At 40.8% G+C, this 27,576-nt stretch overlaps 1 protein-coding gene across 1 annotated transcript in view; it reads right to left on the bottom strand.

Annotated features, from left to right (window-relative positions):
• Nucleotides 1-5,590: 5,590 nt before the first annotated feature.
• The window catches only part of SIK2 (salt inducible kinase 2), a 63,499-nt gene continuing 41,513 nt past the window's right edge, over nucleotides 5,591-27,576 (bottom strand). Inside the window, 11 exon segments of the mRNA XM_052786564.1 lie at nucleotides 5,591-9,400; nucleotides 11,007-11,098; nucleotides 11,766-11,882; nucleotides 12,937-13,100; nucleotides 13,279-13,563; nucleotides 14,305-14,533; nucleotides 17,797-17,961; nucleotides 20,432-20,584; nucleotides 22,100-22,320; nucleotides 24,415-24,538; nucleotides 26,692-26,816. Coding sequence (XP_052642524.1) covers nucleotides 8,815-9,400; nucleotides 11,007-11,098; nucleotides 11,766-11,882; nucleotides 12,937-13,100; nucleotides 13,279-13,563; nucleotides 14,305-14,533; nucleotides 17,797-17,961; nucleotides 20,432-20,584; nucleotides 22,100-22,320; nucleotides 24,415-24,538; nucleotides 26,692-26,816 — 2,261 coding nt within the window. The 3' untranslated portion in view covers nucleotides 5,591-8,814.

Here is a 27,576-nt window from a genome sequence, read left to right as displayed (position 1 = left end):
GGTTACCCATTCTGTCCATCTTAGGGATAAATTATCTGAGTCCTTGCTTTTTTTTGGTGTGAATGTAAACTTAGTTGAGCCTTTTCAGATCTACTAGAGAATTTGCAAAATGCAGCCCTCTGTCTTTCAGGAGGTGCACATCTGATGTGGCTGCCAACTTTCTATTTAAGCAGTTCCAGTCTAAGTAGATCCAGCTGCTATTTGATGTGGTGATTAATTGTAAAATTCATCCACAATATTTTTTTTTGTTGTTTATAAGTAATGCAGCCCTCTGCCCATCAGCTCCATTCTTATTTGGAAATAACAGCCATTAGGATAAGACTGGTTGGTTGGTTTTGTTTTTTCTCAAATCCCCTAAACCAGCCATAGCATAAAGCCTGGCATATGTGTTTCCCCTTTGTGTTGTCCAACAATTAAGTCTATACGCATTCCACCTACACCTTGTGTTCTTCAATTAATGTGGAAAATAGTGTTGCAACAATGTGAGGCCTTAGAAGAGGGGAAAATGTGATTTCAATTTAAAATAAACTTGATCTCACTTGCACTCTCATGCCCACATGTTCGCAAGCACCAAGATGTGTGTATCCACGTGATTTGGTCAGGATTCCTTGCAATGATGGAAGATGGGGTGATGCCTATGGCATCTTCCTTGGGTCTCCTGGGTTCTTAGATTGGCAGTGAGATGCTGGTTTTGGATGTACCCTTTTAGGAGCTAACAGTGATCAGTCTCTCAATCTGCTTCACTCTTCTACCCCCCACTTATTCTGTGAGCTGTCAGGATTAACTCACCATGTGCTGAGATCCGAATGTGCTGTTAATCTAGATGCCATCTACACCTTCTGTTCTTAAAGCCCTTCTCCCACACTTTGTTCCTTTCAGTGCTTTCATACCTGGATGTTCCCATTCATTCTCCATTCACATCAGCCTTCATGTTTATGTCATGTTTCTCTAGGCAGTGGGCAGCAGGAGGGGAATAGTCCCCTCACCTCCTGGAGGCTGAGTTGAGAAGGGGCAAAGGAGAAGAACTGAATCTAAAAAGCATGTGGTCCCAATGAAAAAGGGATCGTTTGTCAGTAGACAAAACCTCCAAAGTCTCTCTTGTGGCATGAGACAGTCCTTTGCCTGGCTTGCGTGCTGCTCTTCAACTTCAGGCTCTGCTTTGTTGATTGCATTTGCCACCTCACAAGGGCTAGATGCAGGTATGCTTAGCAGTAGACATGAAATAAACTTGTCCTTCTTAGTGCTGCAGGGTGTTGGGCCTGTCAAGAAGAGGTGCTGGTGAAGCATTTATTTTGGTGCTTGCTTTTATGGGCCTGATGTTTTGCTGTGGGAGAAAGTCTGCCTCTTGGGAGGAGCTGTAGGAAGGAAACCAGCTTGTACTTGCATGCCCAGTCCTGCACTGGCTGTTGCTGTAAAGCAGATGACTTCTGTCAGTGCTATAATGTTTGGCTCCAAGTGTCACAATTCCTTGACACGTGAGCAAAGTGCGCATCAGCATGGGTGTTGTGTGCAGGCTTTGCACAAGCTGGGAAGAAGCATGGCTGATGTGGAGTATTCCTCTGGGCAGCACAGGACTGGGCAATGCCGTTAATCTGAAGGACTATGCTGAGCTCTGCAGCTTGTCTATGATGTTTCAGATAATCCTGAGTTAGTATCTCAGCAAGCAGAGCTGGTGAGGGAGGGGAGACTTCATCTTTAGCTGACAAACCTGCTCTTATCGGGAAATCGGCCAACTCTGTTTTGCAGCTGGGTAGGTGCATTCTTCCAGTGCCCAAGTCAGTATAGCTCCAGGTAAATGCATGCAGCCTTGTTGCTGTTTGGTGCTGTTTACTTATCCAAGTATACAAATCTGCCTGTACTGGGAGGAACAGTGTCTAGATTTGGCTGAAGCCCTGCAAGACTAAAGCTTCCAGCTGTTGGCTGTATCACTGTTGGAGCTTTTCTGGCCATATGCCTGCATTCTGGTCTGCAGAAGTCCTTCCTGCTTTGTACATGCAGAGGATCAGGTTTTTGCAGTGCATGTGTGGTAGGGTTTTGTGTCTTTTTGAGCTGTCATTGAGAGTATTTGCTATCTGCTCCTGCAACCCTCTCCAAGATGGTCACCCTTTCCTTCTTTTTAATGTACCAGTTCTTTCATGGGCTTTCTCTCTGCTCTTCCTTCAACTAATTCTACCACTCCACCCCCACACTGCTTTGCTTTGCTCTACACAAAAAGGACTTGGGGATGAAGCTTTTCAAGGTTTATCCTGAATGTGTTTAGGACTCCAGTGCAAGGCAAGCAGAGGCTGAAGCTCACACCCATAGAGATGTTATGCACCAAATTCAGATGCAGTTTTAAAGCTACACTCAGATTGTAAAAGCCTCATCAGCAGAAGAGATGTGTATGTGTTCTGCTTTCATGCCATGCATAAACTGTGCTGATAGTCGGCTGCTGCCTTGTGTGTATTGTGTTCCTGTGACAGCCTTGCTGCTGATCCATCTGCCAGGGACTTAAATGAGCACTGTCAGCCAGATAATGCTGAAAAGGAAAGCTCTGCTGGCCTGAGGCCCAGCAGAGAAATGCTGTGCTTTGCAACTCTGCAAGGGATTTAAAGGTTCTGACCTAGTCTGTAAGTCAGAACTTATCCCAGTGAGGGAGAGGGCTTTCTCCTGTCTCCACTGGGAATAAGGAGGGCTTAGCCTTTGCATTCTGGGGTGGGGTGGGGGGGAGTGGAGTGTCTTCCAGACAGCTTGTAAGGTTAGTTGAGGTAACACCTTAAGGTGTGACCTTCTCTGGTTTTGCTTTGGCTGCTAGCAGTCAAAGACTGTGTCTGTATGGGAAAGTGTGTTTGTGTTCTTTTTCCTGTCCTGTATGTAGCCTGTTTGTGGTGCTGTTGGGGAAGGAGTGACTAACAGTCCCTGTCTCTGTGCGGCTTGAGTCATCCTGTGATCTCCGACTTGACGTCTCTGGTTAAGCGGGGCATGCAGGCAGATATGGCGCTTCACCCTTCTCGCTTGGATCATTGCCTAAGACTGTATCAGGAGTTTTGGGAGTCAGCAGAGGACTAGGGTGCGTGGGAAAGCAATCATGAGAGATGTTGCACGTGTCGAGCTTGGTGTCAAGTTAAGGCACAGCATTACCAGTATCCTGTCTGGGTGCATCTGATTCATGGGAATGTAGAAGATGATCAGTGAATTGGTCAGTACTGTTACAAACCAAGTTACAAATTCTGTTGCAAAGTGTTTTGTGTCCCAGTGGGTCATACTAACTGCTCAGCTGCAGCTGTTCATGGCCAGTTGTAGCTGAGGTTGCTACAACAAATGCAATAGTGATGGCAGTTTCAGTGTGGAAAGATAGGTGAACCTGCTGGGTACTACGCTAACTTTTGCTTGACATCCCTGAGCATCACACTTTTCTTCCTATTGGAAAGGTTTCTTCAGTAAACCCTGAGGGTCACAGGAGTGTCGCTAGTGATGTTAAGAAAAGAGCTATAAAGATTTTTTTTTTTCTCCACATATATACATACACATGTCATGACCTTTTGTGTCCTATAACTGTTGTTTCAGTCCTATGGAAGAACTGTAACATTTTCCTGATTTTAGTTACCTTCTGGTCTCTGTTCCCTCTGTGAAGAGCATGGCATTTTGCTTTTCCACAGAGCCTCTTCTGGAATTGCCTGTTCTCTTTGTGAATGTAGACTTTCTGCCTAAATTACGAGAGAACAGATAAGGTTCACTTTCAGTTTTCACCTTCAACAGGGCAGTGGTGTAGTGCTTCAAGAAATAGCGTAAGATAATTTTTCACTGTTGCTTATAGTTCTAGAGGAAAGAAACCTCTATTCTTGGAGGAAAGTCCTAGATTGTCTTAGGCTAAGTCAAAGTAAGCCTATTAACACCCCAGATCAGGGTAAAAGGCTTTAAGGAAAGTAGTTAACAGGAGATGCAATTAATGAATATCTATGTCTTCCATTCTTGGGAGTGGGGCTTTTCTTTTCAGGTCTCTTTACAGGCCAATTCAAACTTGCTGTCTGAGCAGAGAAGGGGGAGAGCAGTAAACATGAGTAATCTTATTGTTTCTGATTCCATAGAAGAAAAGTTTTCCCCAACTTTGCCTACTGTTTTTTGATCTCAAGTAATTTTGAATGAGTCTTCTAATAATGAAAGTGGAAAGTACTGTAACAGTTTTGTGGCATGAAGTTTTCCAGTCTCTACAAAAGACTGCAGTGTCCCATGCAGTGCCTTGATTCTTTGGTCTGCCTTAAACCTTGTATGTATGTGGACTGCAGAAATACAAACCCTTGGCAGTTGGTAGCATAACTAGCTCAGTAGGACCTAGTTGTAATTTACTGTTGCGTGAGTAGCTTTCCAAAACCCTCTTAATTTAGGAAGAGTCAGTAAAATCGCCATGTAGTACTGACACCTATTTTCAATCAATACAGTCCTGTACACCTATGGAAATATAACCATTGTAAGAGACGCTGGATGGTATAACCATATCTATAGCATTAGATTGTACTAATCCATTTTTTTAATGAAGAATTAAATTAGTGGAAAGTATGTGTGGTCCAGACCATGTAATTAACTTTAAAAAACCCCCTGTTCTTCAGTTCCCTAACAGCTGTTCCTATGCTATCCAGAATGGCTGTAACAGGAACCTATTTTATTTTTTTTTAACCTTTTTCTCTATGGAGAAAGATAAGAGTTTAGGACACTGTTTTTATTTGAGTCTTTTTAGTGAGAAATTGAGGAGCTTTGTTTATCCCAGGAAAGAGTTGATTTAATTTTTTGAGGTTCCCCCATCCTGTCCCGAACTGCTTTGCCTTGCAGAGTTGCTAAAACAAATATTGTAGAGGATGTACAGAGGAGGAATGTTTTTACAGGTAAAGATAATGTGGAAAATTAGAAAAGCAGGTAAGCAGATCTGTCTTGTGGACACAATCTTTTTTTTTTTTGATTGCACTTGATGTAACAGGAGACAGATGAAAAATCTAACCTCAAGAAATTTCATAGCAACTTTGGAGTCTTGGGGAAACTGTTCCAGTATAATGTCTAAAAAGAAAAGTCTAATTTTTTTTCTGTGAGGTAGTAATTCTGATCCCAAGCAGCTCCCCCCTGTAAGTGCTTTTTCTGGTCAAATCCAGGCTGGTACTTTTCTCAGTGGAGCATGGAATGACATAGTGGCATGCTGTGATTATGTTAGTAGGGAAATTATGATGGATTCCCTCTGGCTGTACCCAAACCCCCATCCCCTTCACCCAGTGTTCCTAGGGTTTAGCATTATATGATCAGCATTAAACTGCTTTTGTAGCATGTCTTGGATAGGGTATGCTGATTAATGTGGAAAAACATCAAAACTGATAGCAGTTTTGAGAATAGGTTTCCTCTTTCAAAGTGAAGGTGCTATACCACTGACAGATGACCTTGCCTGTGTTGAAGGCATGTTCCTGCAGTGTTTGACGTTCCAAGGCATAGCAGGCAGTAAAGAAACGCAGCTTTTTTTGTTGAAGCTATTAGAATACTTTGTCCCCATTCATATTTGCCTTCAAAAGTCAGTGGTATCAACTACCCCAAGTATGTCAAAATGATAGGAAGCAAACTTCAGTCTAGCAAATCCAGCCTTCACAGTAGACGTTCATTTTCTTGTCACTTGTAACTTGGTGCCTCAGAGAGAAAATAACCTCAATATAATACATAAGAGGCCACTAAGAACACAACAGCAGCAGGGGCTGCTTCAGCTCACTAGATATTTAAAAATGAAATGCACATACTCTTTATTTTGTATTAATACACTGTAATTGCTTTACAGAGTCCAGCATATCAGTTGCATGTAAATACTACAGATGAACTTACCAAACTGGAGCTCACAAAACTAGTGCATTTATCCCAAAGCAGAGACTAAACCCTCTAACTCCTTAAAAAAATACATTAAAGAACGTACCACACACACACATATTGCACTTTTCTCCATATGAAATTTTTACCCCATATACATCACACCAAAGTCTCTTCAAAGGAGTAATACAAGATAATAAAGCTAATAATTATTACTCTAACAGTAGTGTACACAGTTCTCTAATGTTAGACATAATGGATTTGAAGAAAAAAGCCACTTCAAAGTAGTATGAAGTGGGTGCCCAATGGATAGTCTGCTGTATTAGAAGGCATTAGAAGCCTTTTATTCTAATTGGCTTAAAGGAAATTACATGAAATGTTAAATATGCTTGAGGGGAAGAGTCAGTCTAAACTACATTAAAAAACATTGTAGCTTCCCCCTTACCAGCACTGCAAAGCTCAAATGAGCTTAGACTAGTTGGCACATCCTGATAAATGAATGGCAGAACTCAAGAACAGAATTATTTTTATCTTCAAGTCCTGAAACATACAGTATCCTAAAGCTGGATGGGGAAGGAATTGGTTATAGTTATGGCAGTAACCCAGCTCCTGGAGCAGAACTGGGCCTGTCTCCATAGGTATTGTGTGTCCTGTTAGCAGTTCTCACTGCATAGTTCCTTGAGTGCTTGGTCAGATATTAAAATACCAGAAAGTGTTTATTATGCTGTGGGGTAGGGAAGAAGGAATGAAAGGAGAGGAACCTCTTTTTCTTTTTTTGCAGTAGTGAAATGGCTGGTCTGTTATGCTGCAGTATTTGTCAAGCCGTTTCCCTTCCCTTTGTTAGTCACTGAAGGTGTCATAGGGGTTTCTGTGTTCCATAGCTATTTACTCTGTCAGATGAGTTTCCTTTTGAAGGGAAACTACACAATAAAAACCTTTTCTATCTCAGCTATTTACAGTAGAGCTTTCTAGCCCTCTTTATCTTGCATCACATAAGTAGTGTATGGATGTGATCTCTGTTCTTTAAACTCTGCTTTTCTGATGCCTTGAGAATCACTGTGATATCAGAGGTAGAAGCTGAGCACTTACAGATTGAGTCCAGCTGCACAACTGGACCAATATCAGAGTAGGCTACAAAGCAACAGGAGTTCTCTCTCTATTTGTAGTACACAGGAAGCAAGGTGCCTTCTGTCAGTTGTTTAAACCCTTCCCTCCTTCACACAGCCTACAATGCAGTGACTAAAGTCCTACTATTCCACATTTAAATGTGGTCTTATTGCTGTAAAGGCTGGCTGATTATCCACCTTTCTCCACCCCCTCATTATTTGTAGAATCAAAGACCTTGGCTCACCAAGCTTCCCAGCAAAGAGTGGTGGTTTCTACATATGTGACCAGCACAGTTTCTCTGCCATTCTTTGTGCTTTAATGAATCTGCAATTGTGCTTAATGTTTGCTCAGAAGGGGGCTGAACTGTCTAGCTGTGAGCCTTGGTTGTCTATCATCCTGTAATGTCCCACAATACTTAAAGGCTAGAGCCAAAACCCAAACTAGAGATCTAAGCTTTCTGCAGATTCCTAAACAATCCTCCTAGACTTGCATTTCATGGCTGAAAGTTCTGGAGACACAAACTGCTTGTTGAGTTTAGTATTTCTTGAAATGGCTGATACATCAACAGTTCATGATGCTGAATATTGCTGTAATACTTTCAATGTTATATATACATGAGCAATCAAAACACTAAGTAAGTTAAACATAATGTTCCACATGGTGGAACATGTGCTCTGAAGGGACTTTGGCTATAGCAAGGATATAAATGGGGTATTGTCTACTTGCTTCAGAAAAAAGCATATAGGCTGATAAAGAACTGAAAAAGGCACAGCACTATCACTTCACAGGGTTTTTTTTTTTAAGCTCATTGTTTTTATCCTTAAGTTCTAAAACCCTAAATAATTGTCCAAATATACAAAGCTCAATAAACCACCAGCAACACATACTGCAAATTCAAAACACAGTTTGTTTGCTTGTTTTTTAAAATGCAACAGAAGGACAGATGGATCCTTTCCAGTGATCGGAATTTCTCCAAGACAGAGCCCTCCACAAAGGCCTGCCTGCAAAAAGGGTTGATTTCAAAAGCCACCCAGGTGGATTTTTTTTTTTTAAATGCCATTGGCTACAGCTCTTGATTTTTCTCATGGTACTTCTTACCTTCTATCTCTCTGTTAGCTAATCCTTTATCCTTTAGTATTCTGATCCCCACCCAGAGGTCTCTACAAACCACTGTGGTACCCTGTGTCAGTTCCAGGTATCTTTTGACAAAGTCAAGATGTCACTTAGCAGAGATCCAGAAGCTTCCCTTGGCGGACAATTAAGAGTTCCTTGGCAGGCTTGGGAGATACTGTTTACTTGCTAGCAGGAGGAAGTGGAGGCTGCCCAAGATGCCTGGTGGTCTCAAAGACTTACCTTGGAGTAGTTCCAGATCAGTAGCTTAATCAGCAATTGGATGCCAAAGTGCAACTTTCCTTTAATTCCACGTCATACTACTGTTTCAAGAGTATTACAGTTGCCATCAGCGCAGACCCAAATCTACCCTGAATTTAAATGAAAACCTATTGCTTTTATTGCCAAGAAGTACAACACATTGTGCACTCATTCTTGTTTCTCCAAGTGAATGTTAGATGAATGCTGACAAACTCCCCACACTTTTTTTAGAAGGGGCTACTTCTTTCCTCTAAAAGTCACTTTTTTTGCCTCCTATGCAAACTAGTTCTTTGTGGGATGAAACTGCACAATCTGTTCTCTAGCCCCTGCCACCAGCAAGACGAGCTAATGGCCAAACACTTCTCACCACCTCCTTTTTTTCCAGTCAGGTGGATTTTTAGTTCCCCTGTTAATTCAAGGGTTAAGAAATTACCATGAACTTTGGGGTAGGAACAAAAAAGCCAAAAATTCACATGCTTCTCCATTTGTCCTGTCTTCTACTCTCATGTTAGTCACCCCATGGTATTAATTCACCAGGACATAGCCACCGTGCTGCGGATCTACAGTCTCCATCATTTCACAATCAAAGAGTCCAGGCAATTCTGACAGGGTTAATGCATCATAGTTTGACTGGGACTCATGAGATGCTGAGCTGCTCTGGCTGTCAGGCAATGCTACACTGCTCTGTTGTACTGGGTCCATGGAATACTGGCACTGATCTGGGTAGTCTGGCTCAGAAGAGGTGACAACAGGCAATTCACAAGTCTGATATGAATATTGTAAAGACTGTGGTGGCTGCTGTACCTGAACAGGTGATGACAAGTGTGATGAGCTGGTGATCTGGGAGGGTGGCAGTGGATCCAGCTGTACCTTCTGGTATTGACTGAGGAAGGGGTCATATTGCATTTGTTCTGAGGAAGGCTCCATCACAGGGCTCAGAGGCTGCTGCAGGCTGAACTGGGTTGATTGCTGCTGCTGCTGTTGCTGCTCCTCCTGGCATGAAAGTGGCAGTTGACTTGACCTTGGGTATGAACTCTCAGCTATTTGCATCTGGTTAAAATAGGCCTGCAGCTGGGACTGCTTCTGGAGAAAGAGCCTCTTCTGATGCAGCCTGAGTCAAGGACATAAACAGCAATTATTTTCACCTTCTGAAGTGTTAAGGTGCTAGCATAAGTCCTGCATGCTAGTCACTCAAACAGTTCCAGCAGGGAGTGAAGTACAGAACTGGAAGATTCCTGGGCAATCTTGTTTATTAAATCTTACAGCAGACCAGAATCTTCACCTTTCAGCAAATGTACAGAGGGTCAGTTTGTAGACCTCCTTTTGCTAACATTTTTAATCCCCTAGTGAATTTCTCCTGTGCAATTAAGTTAACCCCATGCACTGTTTAACTTTGTTTGCTAAGAATAAGATGTATTGTATTTGTGTTTCAAGCCTGCTCTTCACTGCGCTGTGGAAGTTGGGAGCTGACTTGAGTATCACTGGCTACTAATGCAAATGAAGAAAGTCTCCTTCCCCCCATATTCTTTTTCTCTGAACTGCACTGCTCCCTCTGAACTTTTATGAAACTCCATGTTTTTGACTTGCTACAAACAGTAAGAATTTACAACACAACGCAAGGTTATAGCTACCTTTGACAAATTCCTGTGATATGACAAAGTGGAGGTCTCCTGCCAGCCAATTCCCAAAGCATGCAGAAATAGGAAGCCTACTACTGATGCAAGCCAATAGTGTTCAGAAAATGAATCTATTGCTTCCCAGCTTATTTCTCTGTGCAGACCTTCTATTCTTAAAGTACACCAAGCTGCTCTCAGTACTGTTAGTTAAATTCTTGATTAGGATTAATCAACTCTACAGTTGTCAGGAGTGGCCATAAGCTAAAAAGTAATTACAGATTGCATGCTTTCTGGAAATCTAGTAATTTTATACCTCTGCTCCTCAGTCCTTTTGTTCCAGACCACATGTAGCTAGCTTGTTATTTTCCTTTCTCTTTCTGTGATTCTTTTGCACAACTCAGGGATAGTAACTGTCTTTAGTATCTATATTGCTTACTTGTTTGACAATTAACAAATGATGAGCTCATGAAGAGCTTACAGGCCTTTAACTTGGCAATTAAAATCTTGTCTGCTGTAATACGTACAGTTATAAGGGGACACGTCATATCTATTCACTCTTTACTGTAACTTTTTCAGAGGAGCATTGCTTCATTATGAGACAAGAAAAAGTTGATTTACTTTACTGTAAAATTATTTGGTCATGGGAATGAGACAGGAAATACCTTAATGACTGCAGGGCTTCCCAGCAGGCAGAAATAGATGATCCGTGTTCTCACTTATGATAAATACTGCAATATGTAGGTTATAAACAGTGGGTGGTTGAGAGGATGAGGGTGAAATTAAGTACAACAATGTAAGTAGTAGGGTAGCTTCCTCCTATGCTTCTATACACCCATTAGTGCTAAATGAAGCATGCAGGTATTTGCAGTTTACCTGCACCCTAGTAGTGCTAGCTGATAAAGAGCTCATAGCACAGAAATTTGTAAACGCATGGCAGGACTGTTGTCCTTCTTTTAAAAGGAGGACTGTGTCCTTACAAATTTTAAAGTGAAAGCTTCCTTTTCCAAAGAATTTCTAAATGGACAAATATTGTTTCAGTTCTTGTATTACTCTTGAGAGTAAGAATAAATAATATATCTGCATAGTTTGAAAGCTTCTTACCTGTGTTCCTGTAACTGCTGTTCCAGACTCCGGGGCAATTCTTTGCAGTATAGCTGGCAAGTATTCTGAGCTTTTGATAGCAGAGTGGTTTTCTGCAAGAAAAGCAATGCTGTTTTAAATTGCATTTGATTTAATGCATTAGTCTAGAAAGCAAGTGAAAGAAGATTGTCTACCTTTATGACAGTGTAGCTGCCCAGCTCCATCTTCAGCAGCTGTCAATAGAGCTACTATCTAAAACCACAGCCACTACTGCTTATTGCCTTCTAACCCTTAGACAAAGAATATCTTTGCATGATAGATTGTATGATAAAAATCCATAGAAAAATTTCTTCCCAAGTGAAAGAGAAGCTGCAAGCTGGAAAAAAGTTTTTTATAAACTAAAGCTACATGAAAATTGGTTTAAAAAAAGGGGGGGAGGGAACAGTAAGCCCCAGGGGGTCAGAAGTGGCTCCTCAGATGGTGATGCATAACCTTTATAGGGTGCAACACAGATAATAAGTATTCACTAGCAGTTACTTTGAATTGCTTTAATAACACTATACAGTAACAGACTGAGTAGGAAAACAGCAGTAATATAGTATACTTTTTGCATAATTAGGGTCAGTGTCTGACAAAAGAAAAACACAGCATAATTTCAAATTCAGCTGTTCTCCACTAATTTAGCCTTTGACTGATTTTCCTGAGTAATAAGATCTAAAAGGCTAGTCTGCTGTGTAGTAACAGCAGCTTGTTTAATTCAGTGGAAGGGAGGTATGATACCTGGAGCCTCTGTTGTAAGTACTGTGTTTCTAAGCTCTGCCGCCTGGATAATAATGGGGGATGTGCACCATTAGGGAAAGCAGAAGCAGCTTCCTGCTGCTGCTGAGATGCTTCCTCCTGCAGAGAGAAGAGGAACAAGTTTCATCCCCATAAAAGGCTTTTCTACCTCAACCTTTTCTTTAAGGATTTCCCTTGACAGGTTTCATAGCTGCCATATGGACTGCGCTCTGGTGTCACTCACCACTTTCCCTGCATGGTGAGGAGCCTAAATTACAAAGCTATCTGTGCTGCAAAATGGCAAGGGCTTAGATCTGTAACTAGAATGATATTAATATATAATGTATTTTCTGACTTGCCCTCTGAAATAGTAAATGTACAGGGTTAGAAAACCATCCAAACTCTGAATGTCCTTTTGTGCAGCTCTCATTTCACAGCTTCAAAACAGAAGGTGAAAAGCTTTCAATAGTGGTGAAGAGGATATGCATGGAGTAGGCATCTCTAGCAAGCTGGAGAACGCTGACATGGGAGGGGAGTGAATTGTTGTTATAAGAATACTATGAGCACTGTAGCATGTTTACATTAAGTGAGAAATTATTGTGAAAACATTACAACTTTGTGGTTGTGAGAACTGAAGTTTTCCAGCAGTCAGAAAGTAACAGCTGGCGCTCTAGGAATAGCAGCTTCACCTGGTGCTTACAGTGCCTGTGTACTTCTTACCAGTTTTATTCCTGGGGTTTAACAGAAACTTATTCCTGTTTGCTGTGACCTGTTCCATTTGAAACAAGTAACTAGGGAGCTGGTATTCAGCATTTTACTATGCAAATCAGGCTAACTTATCACTCTGCTTTTGCACTTCTTACAACTATACCAGACCAACTCCAACAGGGAAAGATGTTATTGGGCTTTGTTAAATCTAAAAAATCCTTCAGATTAAAAGTAGTAATAAAATGTTGGATTTGGAAAGCTAACAGGGCCATATCACTGACACCATGAGGATGGTAAAGGCTAGCCTGCAAATGCCCATTCTCTATTCTGCAGAAGATGGAAAGGAGAAGAGGTAACTTTATCTGTAAGTTAGCTCTTCTCAGATCTCTGGAAAACCTTATCTTCTCCTTATCAGTCCCAAAGCATTAACACCTAGAAGATGGAGCTTGATTTCTGGTTTAAGTACCTGTGGAGGACTATTAATGAGGTCCTGCAACTGGGTGGCAGTTGATGTCAGAGAAGGTGGTTCTTCTGATCCCATCTGTTCATACAGCAACTGGACTTTGTTCAGTTCCAGGATTCCTTTGGTTCGTGCCAGATTCTGGAGGTGCTGTCTAAATGCTACAATTCCTGGAGAAGAGTTGAGCAAAACCCTTGTCAGAAAATCAGTTAGTTATATCTGGTTAGCACAGCAAACATGAGGTAAGCTGAGTAACAACCAAGTCACAAGGTGGCTTGGTGCTTCTGTGTATGGAGTACATTTACTACCACGTCTAGGTATAATGTGTCATGACAATAGTATAATTACCTTGTGTGAGGGATGTGTCAGAAGCTCTACGCCCCTCTCGGAAACTGACAGGAGAGCGGTTGTGGGTCTCTCGCTTTTGGGAAGTGAGTGCCTGCATGGCTGGATTGGCAGGTCTCAGACCTATGAAAGGTGTTGTCATTCTGGGTGCTTGTTGGTTAGTTAGCACTATTTCTTTCAAGGAAGGGGTGTCTTCCAGGAATTTAATATCTCTCTGAATGGATCCCATGTCATACTCTGAATCAATACTGCCCAGAGACGAGTTTTCATCCAATGAGTAGACTTTCCCTGTGACAAAAACCAAAAGCCAGAATAAAAGGAAAGTGCAGCAAAAACTTAGCAAAGCAAAGGAATTGCCACAGGCTCAAGCTATTCCTGCCAACAGTGACTGTCTTAGAGCAAATGAAACAAAAAAAATCAAGTTTCATAAAGTAATTGTAATTTAACAATTGCAGTACCAGAATGGGGACTTGCTGCTGGCTTTCGCATTATTGCAGCAATAAGGTGCTATGCAGATGGTGTTCACTTGCTTGTTTGGAGATCATTTAGTGGTTTGGTTGGTTGGTTTTTTTCCTCCCCACAGATATTCCTGACAAGACTATAGTGTGACCTGAAAGGCTTGGTCATCTTGCTGGTTTTGGAATACCTGAGAATTCAGAGGTTTTTGTTTCCCCACTGTCCTCTTCTGCCAGCACATCTTCAGGGGGTGAATAATTTGGGGACATTTAGTTATGTGAAAAAGAACAAGCCAACCTGCCAGAATTTACCAGGTGCTATTGGGGTTGTACATGTCTGTGGCCAGCTCTGTATTTGCTGCATTAGTTTTATACTGTCTGTGCATCCGGTTTGGGGGTATTTTGTTGTGGGTTTTTTTCCCTTTGGCCATTACAGCAAATGCTAAGTAATAAACCCAAGAAACTCTGTCTTGTACTTGTCACTCTTAAAACCTAGTGTTTTCATCCTGGGCTTATTAGATTGAGTGCTGAGAGCAGGAAATGAACTTTGAGATGTCTGTACTAACTTCTGTACCTGTGCCTGGCATCATCACCAGCTGGTTGGTAACTTCTGCCAGAGTGTGACGTCGCTTCCCACAGCGAGCTGCTTGGAGGGCTGCAAATGCCTGTGCAGGGTCATCTTCTGACTCGCCTTCTGTCTCTATTCCTTCATCAATAGAAGTTTCCATCATGCTGGTAGGCAGTGATTGGCATCCTTTCCTAATCACCACAGGAGGTACAGGATCTAGCAGGCACCCATTTACCTAAATGGCACAAGGAGAATTCTGATGGACATCTTTCAATTATGTACACAGAGCATCACCCCAAAGTGCAGGAAATCTCTGCCTATCATGTAGAGTGAAGGCAGCCTGGATATTTAAAATGCATGAACCTCCCTATAATCTACTGAGTTAAGTAAGACTTGTTAAGAATTGTATGAGACAAACAAATCCCTCCAGGTAAGATCACCACTAACATTCTCTTAGTACTCAACTCCCTAAATATAAATATTCTTATTTCCACAGTAGTATGTTCTCCAGGGCTGCATTTTTTTTATTTAAGAGTTATTAAAAACCTTTGCCAGCTTAGTAACAAAGATAAAATACTTCTGGAATGTTGTTTCCCCTTACTATACCTATTGTGTTCATTTATCATGCTCAGATAAGCTCTAAGAAAAAATAGTCTTGTATTTAATTCTGCAGCATTCTCGCAGAGACGTGTTCAAGAATAATACATTAAATACATCCTTTCCAGCAAAAGTCCATTTGATTCATGGTGCTCCTCTGCAAACAAAGCTTGCCTAGAAAGGCTGTGGAATCCCCCTCCTTGGGTTCACTCAACTTGATAAAGCTCCGAGCAACCTCATCTAGCTTTCATGTTAGACCTGCTTGTAGCAGGAGGTTGGACTAGAGGGCCTTTAGAGGTACCTTTCCAACCTAAAATACTCCTAGGATTTTAATTCTGTTTTTATTCTCTGAATCAGTTTGTCCTGAATCCTTCTGTACCTTAACTAATTCTTTGCCATATGCAACTGCTTGTGTTTTGAGGACCATGGCCTACATGTCATGCGGTTTTGGGGTGGGTATTCTGTTCTGGAATACATGTGAAGCTCTAATTAGTGTCCTGTTGCACAAGTCACTCCTACCATTTTGGTAGGATCAGGTTGGGTAAAATATGGATGAAACAACACATTCATTTAGCATAAAACCTGGCACTGTTACAGGTGATTTTATGTAAACTGTTGACTGAACCATTCCTGAATTTTCTTCCAAGTTCTTCAGTATTTCAAAACCAAGTGTGTTTGGAAAGAAGTTTCACTGCATTAACAGTAGCTGTTAACAAATGGTCTTGCAAGCAGACTATATGGTAGTATTCTAGGAAAATATTTAAAGCAGTATCAAGAAATAGCTATAAATATTTTGAGCATCAGTAAAATGATGATGCTTGCACAGGAAAATCCTGTATCTGCTGCCTCTAATTTAATGGATTATATCTTTAGGCTTAATTTCTTGCACACCTTATTTTCCATTTGTGACTTTCCTATTCAAATGCCTTCTACTGATCTGGCAGCAAAAGCGCTGGAAAGGAAAAAGAGAACCAATACCATGTGGGCAGTTGGCTCTCTACAGTTTACCATGGCACATGGATCAGAGCTTGGAAGTCTTTAGCAGACATGTTCTATAATACTTAAGACACTGAATATTCCCAAGTCAGTTGTGATTTGACACCTCACTGTTGTCACCATTTGTTGGTCTACTCTGTCCAAACAGCATCTATAAAAGCAAAGGGGGATGCAAAATAAAGTTTATTTTAATTTCCAAATGTCTTTGAACTGCCTTTTGCTTTCCAGCTGTAAGAGACCACAGAAGGAGTTACTTAAAACAGTGATGAGGATCCAGGGCCACACTCTTAGTGTTGGTAACTAACCAGTAAGTGAGCAATAAAAGCTTTAAAATGGCAAGCATGAAGTCAAACCCCTAGCTGGCACCAGGCAAAATACAATATGCCGGAATTAAAGTTATAATGTGATGTGATATGAGAGAACAACAGAAGTTTCATGACAATAATAATATACTTCATAAATGTAATTCTTTTAAGCTATTTCCCCTTCCTCACAAAAGCTCTAACTGCTAACTCACATGTATTTCACTTATTCTTTGCTACCCTGCAGAGTATTGTCACAGACCTCAAAGTTGAATGGCAAAATGGATCAGACTGTAGCTCCCTTCAGACACTTAAGCTGTACCCATACATTTGTAAGGCTGTGGAGCCGTCACATCCTATTAGTTGAGTTCAGTTAAGTCTGTTAACTGTGGAGGTGGGGAAAGCCTACATACACAAAGTCTTCCAGTCTGATTACAGGAAACAAAACCTACTGGATGGAGCTGCAATTTTATATGGTCTCCAGTGAAGATTTTACAGGCGTTCCTAGTTACAGAAATGGCCTAGCTGAGAACTGCTACAACCTATTTGAGATGCTGCAGTTCTAATAGTTTTTGACAGTCAGAAGGTCCTGCTGGGTATTTACTATTCAACAAAAAATTAACAAAAATGTAACTCTGTTGGCTAGCTTATTATGAAATTGGCAGAGATACAGAATTTTGGGTGCATAGTATTTTTAATCGCTTTAGCTGGCAATGGAAGCTTATGGTTAAGGTTCCATTATACCTTCCTGTTCTCATTTGTCTGAATTTTTGGATGAGTAGCTGAGTAGGTTACTGTAGATACTCAACAGTGAACCCTTTATATTTGAAGCTACATATGAGGAATCTTCATCAGGGCTTTTAAAAATACATTTGAGAAGAAGAAAAAAAAACCAGCCACTGTTGTAGGTTGATTTTTCTTTTACAAATGACAGTGTGGTAAGATTGGAATGTAAGCAAGTAACACCAGAGGCAGATTAAACAGCTGTGTCTTTTTGATCACTAAAGTTATATGCAAGGGAGAAGTAGAAAGAATCTGGAATACCTAGAACTCCAACACTCAGAGAATACTTAAATTTAGGGAAACAGGCACAATGTTTTTGTCCAGCTAGTACAAGAAATGCACAAATCAAGTGTTCAGATACTAAAGGTCTTTGTATTTGACATGCTGTCTATCCTGAGAGGTTACCCAGGAATGAGAACTTGCTGGAGACCAGAGTTTTGGGGACAGCATATGCTTAAGAGTAAGTGCCTGGAAGCATGTTGAGAACATTGGTTCTTTGCCAAAAAGGCTACTGAAAGCAGAGAGAAGCAGCAGGGTTCTCCAGCTCAGCTACCTGCAAGTGTCAAAGCACAGGAGGCATATTAAGGTCAATGAAGTGACATTAGTTTGGATTAGCAAACGCTCTGGCCCTGACTCCACAGTGCTTTGTGCTAGGATGATGAACTCTACCCTGTCAGAAGGAACTGGTCTTCAATTAATTATTGAAGATCTACAGCTACTATCACTAGCTGTGCTTTTACTAGGCAGTCATTTTAAAAAATATTGTTGCCTTTTGTCTTGATTATTTTTGACAAAACACTAGGGTGATTTTAACCTGTACCTTTGGTGTCTCAACTCTTTCTTCCTCCATAAATGCTGTCTCTCCCTGGCAGTTGGATGGAGGGAATGAAAAGGCTTCTGCTCCTGAAGCTGAGGGAAGACCTGGAGACTGCAACAACCTTGCATTTTGTGAATGCAAGTTAACTGAGGGTACCACAGCTTGTGCCTAAAAAAGATTTTAAGAACTCCAAAACCAGAACAATTTTAGGTAGAAAACAACACACAGTCACAAATTAAAAATAAACAATACCTAGTCCATTTCTGAAGCACCAAAGTATAAGATTTATTTCCTCATTCTTGGTGAATTACATTCTTAGTCTTTAGACTTTAAAAAAAGTACGCACACCCCCACCCCAAACCACACAAACACATACCAAACCCCAAACATCATTAAGCCAGCTGCTTAGTGAAGCTGAGCACTTACTAGCAGTAAAGACAGTGTTTGGGACTCTTTGGTGCCCTCCAACTTCTGACATGCTAGAATTCCTTTTTATATTCAGTACAAACCCCTTAATAATATTACCATGAGGCATAGGGCTAGTTTCAGTGCCTTTTCTAATATGCACTGATTCCTATAGGAAAAAGCATGAGAAAGAATAGAGCAGGCTGGATCTAAAAGAAGGTATTTCAACAGAGGGAGCACTGTTGAAGGGAGAGGTGTGCCTCAGGGAAGGCAAGCATGGCACAATTAGGAAAACAGTGGTTTTCACTATTTCTTAACCTTAATTTCCTGAAGTGCAGTATCCACACAACTTGCCTGTCCAAAAGGAAACAAGCAGCCTTATACAGGAGCCTGTGGTGCCACCGTGTGTGAAAACAAATTATCTTGTTACTCAGGATAACTGCAAGATTGCTTGCAGTCCCGAGGAAAAAGTGGTAATGTGGCTATGAAGTATAACAATTTAGTACAATAAGGAACTACCTTCTAGGAGTTTTTTTTTTCTTCTTCCTTGTTCATCTGTCTCCACCTGCTTTTAATACATCTTATAATTAATAATCTGCTTTTGAATCCTGTGTCTTTCTATCATTAGAACTACTATCTAAGAAAAGAGCTGATTTTAATCTGTCAGCCATATTGTTCCTGGACCTATATTTTCATAGCTGAAGCTATTTGACTTTCATTTCAACAGAATCCAAAATCAAATTTGATCCAGCAAAAGAAGGAGCAGCATAGTTGTGATTCCTCCTAGAAGTGGAGTCTGGGCACTTGTTCTATACAGCAGCAATACAGTATCTAGAAGGCTGTGAACTTGAGAGAATGTTTACTTGAGACTACGATAAATCTGAGTTATCTTAGGCCAAGTCTTTCATGTTTCCAGTTATGCATTAATAGAAATCAAAAGCTGTACAATGTCTGTGTATCTTAATGAAACAAAAGAACATGTAAAAAAAAAATCTGAGAATTACTGGAATAAGACACGATGAACTGTACATGACCTTTCTTTCTGAAGAAAATTACTAGGAAAGAAGCAGACGGAATAGCCTTAGAGCCTGTGCTGAATCAGTCAGTATAATTAGAGAGGATACTAAGTGGACAGCCTTCTGCAATGGAAGGGCTGGCACCAGATGTAAGGAGCACCCAGAATTGCTCTTGATAAAATACACGTGACATCCTTAAGACTTAAATCAGTTAGTCAGTCATCACATTGGCTCTATGCACATCATAGAGGTTTTGTGTCTGTGCTGCAAAGTCTCCCATGAAATTGGACTCTTGCTGGGTCACAGGAGGAAAAAGTGGTGCAAATCTTAAAAGAAATGACATTATTTAGGAACAAATCACTGAGTCTTGAGCCATTAAGAATCTCACGACAGTGATATTTTTATCAGGTACTTAAGATATCACAATGAATTGGCATCTTAACCTGATAGGTTGATCCTAGTATTTTCTTTTGGGTACCTCTTTACTATTCTTTGCCATGCTTCATTTCATGGGAGACAGAAAGCGTATCTAGAGAACAGCAGGGGAGAAAGTAATTTTATTTTCAACAGGTCCCTTTAGAGTGACTATGTTTATAACACAATGTAAAGCCTGCATGCTTTTAGCCCCCATGCTAGCACAGCTCTTCATAAATTCAACAGCTCATTTGTCAATCACACTAAAGATACTCCAAGTGTTGCAGAGTCTCCAGAAATGGTATTTCTCTAACATTTTAACCCATGACTTCCCAGCAAAAGATCTGAAATTCTCAAAAATGAAAGTGTTCCAATTAGAAGCACAAGCACAGTACTTTCCCTTTAACTGGGAAATAAACTGGGAGTTAAGGTTAAACCATGCAGATACCCATTAATGCCAAAACCATTGTTTGCATTTGGGCTTCAGAATGCAGTCAACTTCCCTTTCTCATTTAAATCTTATCCAGTCCCCTCCAAACTCCTCTTTTTTTTTGGGGGGGGGGGGGAAGGGGAGGGGAGTGTTGGGCAGGGAGGAGGCATGCCAGACAACTGATTGTCATCATACAGTTCTGACAGGAGACAAATCCAAAGACGTCTTTCCAAAATGATACTGCAAGTCTATATACTATAGAAATTGGAAAACAGCAATGGCTTCTAAGTGAATCTATGTAGAAACACCATTTTGAAAGAAAAGAATGTCTTGCACAGTCTTAAGGCCACCTCTGCTAGGAATGAGACCTTACCTTGGCTACAGTCTGCTCAGCAATGGTGCTTGGCCGACGCTGACGAGCATCAAGTCTCTGTTCAACAGGGAAGCTACTCCGATGTGATTTGAGTCTTTCCACTAGCAAGTAATAGATAGCAGCAAAGTGGTTATAACTCTTGTTCTGCAGAGACTGAAAAAGAGAAGCACAGAAGTGTGGGTGCAGCCAAATATACATTATCTTTTATATTCTACAAGACCAGGAAGGAAGAATTGCGGGGGGGGCGGGGGGGGGGGGGGGGGCAGGGGAAGAGATATTTAAGAGGCTGTGGGGTAGGCAAATGTTGTACTGAATTGAGAAAGTTTCAAACCAGAATGCCAGGCAAAGAAAAGCATCAGTCTTAGTTCACTGGTGAGCTTGCTATGTTCTGGGCTGCAAGAGTACTTGTAGCTAACATTCAGGTGCTACTCTGAACCCTCAAAAATTTGAACCTGGAGAAAGGACTGAGCTCCAGGACCTCTTGAATATATTGGCCATTCCAAGTGACTAGAAGCAATGGGGAACCGAGCCTCTGCAAAGTAGAGAAACTAGCCTCTTCTAGCAGAAAGTAGTCAAACTGCCAAACTCCACAATGGTTTAAAGTATCAATCATTCTAAAGGAAATGATTGTGTTAACTCCATAGAGAGTCTTGGCATTTATGTTTGGTGAGAAGCATGATTTGGGATTGGACAAGAGACATTCAACTGCTTACTGCTTTCATGTTCCTTTTTGAATTTCATTTTTTACCCTCTTAGAAGTTCAAAGTGAATTTACTTTCAGTTTGGATTTCTCCTCTTCTCCATTTGACAAGTAATGATTTATCCAACCCAACCCAGGAAATCTAACAATGTGAAACCTAATATGGCTCCTTTGTTTTACTACTTTGCTTAAGAATCAACTTAGCTTAAGAATCAACTTAGCTAACAAACAAATCTCTAGAAATGACCAACTGTAAACGGCAGCAAGTATCACCATTCTAACAGGCAGCCCTATTGGGCCACCATTTTTTACATAGTGCATACTATATTTCTCTGCATCCCCTAGCTTAAAAAAAATCATGGTGCAATTGCTTTAAATGTGTGCTTGTTTAAATTAAAGTACATAGTTAATACACTGGAAGAACACTACCTACTCCTGGAATACGTGACCAGAATACATTATTCTTTTCCACGGGTTCTAATTTGGATTCCTGACACAGAGGAGTATCCTTTCTCTCATGGTGCTGCCTTTTCATTGACATGTTTTCCTCTATGGGCAAAGGATGCCTTGGACTGGAATGTGGTGTGGCTGGCACACAGGTGAAGTTGTCTGTGGGCCTACTGCACAATGTTTTGCCTGCAGTTTGCATAACACAGACACCTTCTCTCTGCTAGGGAAGATCTTTAGGAAACCTTCTGGAGGGATGTCTCTCCTTTTCCTGATCAGTCTGCTGGCATGGACTGAGACATCAGTAGGACAGGGAGGCAACAGCACAGCATGTTTAAAATGTTTGCCCTTGCTAGGGTCTGACCAGGTAAAATATACCACCAGTGGTTTTTTTTCTTACCCCTCCCCACAACTGCTGAAATAAAGAATGTTGCAAGCAACTCAGGTAGTAAATTCTAGTCATAAATACAACACAGGAGACCTTCCCCCCAGGGACAAATACCTGTTTGAGTCTATTTTACCTCAATAGTTTTCTGTTGGTCTATTCCAAGGCTGTGCATTAGCCGTAAGACCTGCTCATTATACTCTCCAATGGAAGGCTCATTCTCTTCTCCTGGTGGATAAATAATAGGTCTCTGTGCAGGAACTTCTATAAGCATCCACTTGTGCTCCTTAATCTGAGCAATAGTTAACCGTTTGGATGGGTCTAGGACCAACATTCTTCTAATCAGGTGTTCACACTCTGTTGGGGAAAAAAAGTTACCAACCTGTTAAGTGGTACTCGCATATCTTCACCCGAGACCTACCAATACAGAGCATGACAACAGGAAACTGCCTTACTTCTACCTAACTTCTGTGCTAAATACATTTCCTGAAAGCTAAAACAATCTCTCAAAATAAGATTAAAAGTCACATTAAGATGGACAAAACCCCAACTTCTCTGAATGCATGGTATGGCTAACAGTGCCATTATTTCTACACAGCTCTCACATGAGGGTAATAATAATATTTAGTACCTCTTTGAAGCTGCTTGTGCTGTTCTAAGTACAGTGCTAACATTAACTGATAAAGCTTCAAACAACCTCTGCTAAGTGTGGTGGGGAGTGATTAGCATCCTTCTCCAGCACCGTTTGAAATAGCTTGTCCAGGCTCATAAAACAAAGGATTGGCAAAAACTAGGGATAGTGTCTGGATTTTTTTTTTTTCCTATTTCCACCCTAGTGGTCTCAAAAACAAAGGTAAAATAACATCTCTGTGGCTGTGAATAGTAGCCAGTGGGTCTGCAGGTTTATCTGTTTTAATTCCAGGATCAAAGCACAATCAGTAGTCTTAGGTGCCAGAGTAATTCTGAACACACAAAACCATTGCTGCTTTCCAATTACTACATGCTGCACAGCACTAAAACCATCACATTTTTCTTCAGATCTCAGCTGGTTTTTGGAATATGAGGGCACGAGAGACAAACATGCAGTTTGTATATGACAGGAGGTCAATGTAAGTTCCTTCAAGGGAGCTTATCAGTCTGCCATGCATTTCTAGCTGACCGTGATCTGGCTACAGTACAGTTGTTATGAGTCAGTCCATTCAGGTAGTTATGACAAATAGTTTAGAGAGAGATTTCTGGCTATTTATTCCTGTTTAACAAAACTGTGAAAACAAGAAAGATAAGAGGCACACCCTTCCCCACTCCCTGCATCACCATGTGATCAGCAAGGGAAGCAGCAAACAGCCTGTGAAACAGCCAATCTATACTGCAGTCACAGCAATGATCATGCACAGCAGTGATTGCAACTCACACAAAGGTACCTGGATCTAGCTTGCATACCCATGTCAACTAAGTGACAGAAACACAATACAGTTCAGTGCTGGCTGCAAAATGTGCCCAGGAAGCTGAGGGGTTGCCGTGGTGCCATAATGGCATTGCTAAAAGCAATTGAGTGCACTATAGCTACACTGTAGTGGCCATTTTCAGAGGTGGTGCACAGGAGTACCTGCCACTAGAAAGAAAAAGGGGAAGACCAGAATGTTTTACACTACAGAACCCTTAACAACAAGGCTGAAAAACGTATTTTTAATTCCCATTAAAAAAAAAAGCACAGAAACTAGTGTCTCGAAAGAGGATTTGATTCAGAAAGGTTCTGAAGTAATCTGGTTTAGAGACCCTTTAATATAGGTTAAGCTGAAGGACACCATCAAACCCTGTGTAAAAATGGCCCTGCTTGTTCTTGTCTGAACAGGCATGAGGGAGAGTGAAGCCCAACAGATGGGGCAATTTAGTGAGGGAAAGATCTCATAGTCACATGTGGGAGTGCCAGATACATGATGATGAGAACATCGCATATGAACTGGTAGTGCACTGTTTTGCTTTTGTTAGCAGACACTGTCAAAAACCAGGAAACACCCAATCCACAACTTAGGTTTGACAGTGATATTGCTCTCAGCTTATTTTCTTTCCACATTAAAATGTATATGGCCTTGCAGGAAGAAAGCTAATTGCTATACAAATGTGCCTCTCCCCCTGCATCCCCATATTTCTGTTCACAGTAGGATGAGAGATCCTTCAGCTTCCATTTCAACTCTCTCCCTGCCCATGGGCACAGCCACACTGCAATCTTCATGCACTCCACAGAGAAAAATGGGTTGGTTTTACTAGCAGCAGCCTCACTGCAAAGACATACAGCTCACCTAGGCTTATTTATGTTTCAGTGCAAAATGAAGTCTGCCATACCATAATCTAGTGTGCAGGTGCACCATCCTTTGCTGTATTGCAACAGAGATTATTCTAGAATTTACTCAAGGTTTACCACACCAAGAGCATAAGAGGACACATTATTACCTTCTGACATAAAATAAGGGATCCTGAACCTTCCTTCAAGAACTCGTTGCCTCAGTATGGGGAGTGTTGGTCCATCAAAAGGTAATGCTCCGCAGACCAAAACATAAAGAACTACACCCATGCTCTGTAAGAAAGATAATATTCATTTCATTTTTCAAGCTACAAGCAAAGTCTCTGAGGTTGGCTAGCCAAATCCTGTCACAGAAAAAATTAAAATTAGAAAACAGAAACAGGAAATTTATACAAAAAGGAGTTAGATTTCTGAAGATCCCTAAACATTAAGAACACTCTGCTAACCCAAAATGGCTAGGCTTGCAGTACCTTGTGCTGATAAGCAGGTAAGCTGAAGTGTAATGGGTTAGAGACTCTGGCTGCTAGCAGGAAGCTCCACGCAGATGACTGAATGATACCTGAAAAGTGAGTCCCAACTTCAGGTGAGAATTAGAGATACTTTTTATTAATCTCAATGTTGTTCAAACAAAAACAAACCTCAGACAGCAGCTGCTCAAAATAAGAAATTGTAACCTTTTACATTTACCAATTTGCAAAAGCCTGGGTAAGAGGCACACTGGTAACTTCATGAACAGTCAGCTTCAGGGGAACACCAACTAATAATTCTGCACTGCTGTGTGAAGTGCTGAGCATGAGGGATTATTTAATATGAGCAAGAGGAGACAATCTGGGCAAGAGCTGTCCTCCAACTGCCAGACTCATTTTCAAAAGTATGCAAGTTAATTGGCACTGCAAGTGGAAATAGTCTTGCAGTATATGCCAAAAAAATACAGCACCACACTAGATGAAATAACCACACCAGACCCTCACGCCAATCAGCTGGCATAGATAGCCACAGCACTGGATTTCTCAAGGGGAAAAAGGAGGCGTTCAACAGTCACCTTAAAACTTTGTAAATACACAGAGATTTTAAAATTAAATATATATTTTTAAAAGTCAATTTCTTCATTCCTTAACCTGCCAAAAACTGAACTGTGCATTGTTGCATTCCTCCTGCAAGCTTAGCACTTTCAGCAGACCTATTCTGTGATTGGATGTTGCAATAAGACACAGAATCCTTAACTCAGAAGATAAGTGAAGATGATGATTTTATCTTAAATATAAACACATGTGCACTTCTCTGTGGGCAGGCAGATTCTGTTAACAATTTAGGATCTTAAATATTTAAAGACTATTTACCAAAGTTCAGAGATTCACTTCTGACATTCAAACAGTGCCTGTGCTACTTGAAACAGTAAGCATAGCTGAGGTCTACTGTATGTCTATTTACCAGTTACTAAAGGTTCAGAAAAGCAGTAGCCTTTTTTAAAAAAAATTTAAAAAATCTATCTAGCTACATATATACGTGTATGTATAAAGAGATACATAATATTTGTGTGTATGCATGTGTATCTAAACCACAGTTTTTATTTGTTAATGCAATTAGCTTAATTTAAATTAGATTAGCAGCTGAAAGGTGACTTTCCATGAACTGCCCTGTTCGCATGACAGGCTCTGACCAAATTGTCAGTGCCTGTGTTGTTACGCTATGTGCAACATTATCACTGCAAACCTGATTCCAGAGCACAGAGTGCCAAATCGTACTGTCTCTGGTTGCTTTAGGGTTTGAATCCATCATTGTAAGTACCAGAATACTAAAATTAAAAAACAAACAAAAAAAACCCCAAACAAAACCAAATTAGGAATGAAAAGCAGTCTCTGACCATGCGTGAAGGGTGCACAGAACTTCTTCAGTTTGTTTTAGTCCCTTTTCCATTGCATGAGTGTGGGTTGCGCTCTCTATCCTCTTCCATTGGAGTAGTTAGTACACATGGAGACACACCGATTGAAAAATATGCCACATTTGTGGCACAAATGTGCTTGTTTCCAGGTCAAAGAGCAAAGCAGTCATCATCTCTATGTTTCAGTGGCTCAGAATCCCTTTTAACCTCATCAAGCGCTTACAGCCTTACAAGTTCAATTCCCACTTAACACACAAAAGACTAAATGCACTGAAAAACACAAAGTTCTTGCATTCAGTCAGGAGAGCTTTTGGAGGAGCTACAGTTTTTCCTCTAGCGAGCTAAACATACACCTCCAGTGTATATTTAATAGCCAGATAGGTAACTTCAAATCCATTCAATGTTAAGAGGTATTTTATGACACTCAAGAAATAAAGCTGAAGAGGAACAGCTTGTCTGCAGCTTAAGAAAAATCAAAGACAATTCCTTTGTTACAGCTTCCTAAAAGTTGACTTGAATCCAGTTAAAAAAAGAATAATGATACCCAGATATCCAGCTGGGGTCCCTCGTATTGCTGTCCTTCAAACACTTCTGGGGCTGCATATGGTGGGCTTCCACACCATGTCGTCAGAGGCTCACCACTCTTATAGAAATTTCCAAATCCAAAATCTGTTGAGAAATTAAGGGGAAAGTCACTCCAAACTCCAGTTGCATGACAAAGAATAACTGTATGCATGGACTAAGCTCGAAAGCTCACTTTCATTTATGAAGGGCTCTATCACAAATCCTTTTATCAGTACTCCCACTGAAAATATTTATTGGGATGCTGACTGTCCTATACTGCTATTTTCATGACAACTACATAGTTATTAAAACACTCTGCAAAACTTCACAACCTGTAGGAATTTTGAGTAAACTTCTACCAGTTTGCTAAATCCGAATTTATAAACAGCTATCACTAAAATTCAACAAACAGAAAATCATGCGTATATATGAGCTTATTTACTTGCCAAGAGATATCTGAGATTTCATGAGTTTTCTTTAGGTGCTCTCTAGCCTTGGACACACAACAAATTTTGACAACAAAAGCATCAACTTCGGAGATGGGAGGAAGGAACTCTGCCAAAAGCAACAAGCATGGGAAAACACAAAACCTTTTGCTAGGAAGGAAACTCTGCTACTGGGATTGTCTACAGCCCTTTACAACTGAAATCTACCACTCCACAAGTAAGCAATTCTTTTAAATGTTTCTTTTTATGGCTTAATATGGGACCAGATGTGGGTCCCATGGGACTTCAGTATTAGTCACAATTTGTAATAATCTAGTAGTGAAAAGCAAAATGACAGCCACTTTTGCATAGAGACATAAAGTCAGATAGTCTGATACAATTTTTTTTTTAGCTTCCCCTGTTGCTGCTCTCCTAGGTTG

This window comes from Harpia harpyja, chromosome 4 (assembly GCF_026419915.1).
Source record: "Harpia harpyja isolate bHarHar1 chromosome 4, bHarHar1 primary haplotype, whole genome shotgun sequence".
Taxonomy (NCBI): domain Eukaryota; kingdom Metazoa; phylum Chordata; class Aves; order Accipitriformes; family Accipitridae; genus Harpia; species Harpia harpyja.
The sequence above is the reverse complement of the archived record's forward strand: the minus strand, read 5'-3'. Positions and strand labels throughout refer to the sequence as shown.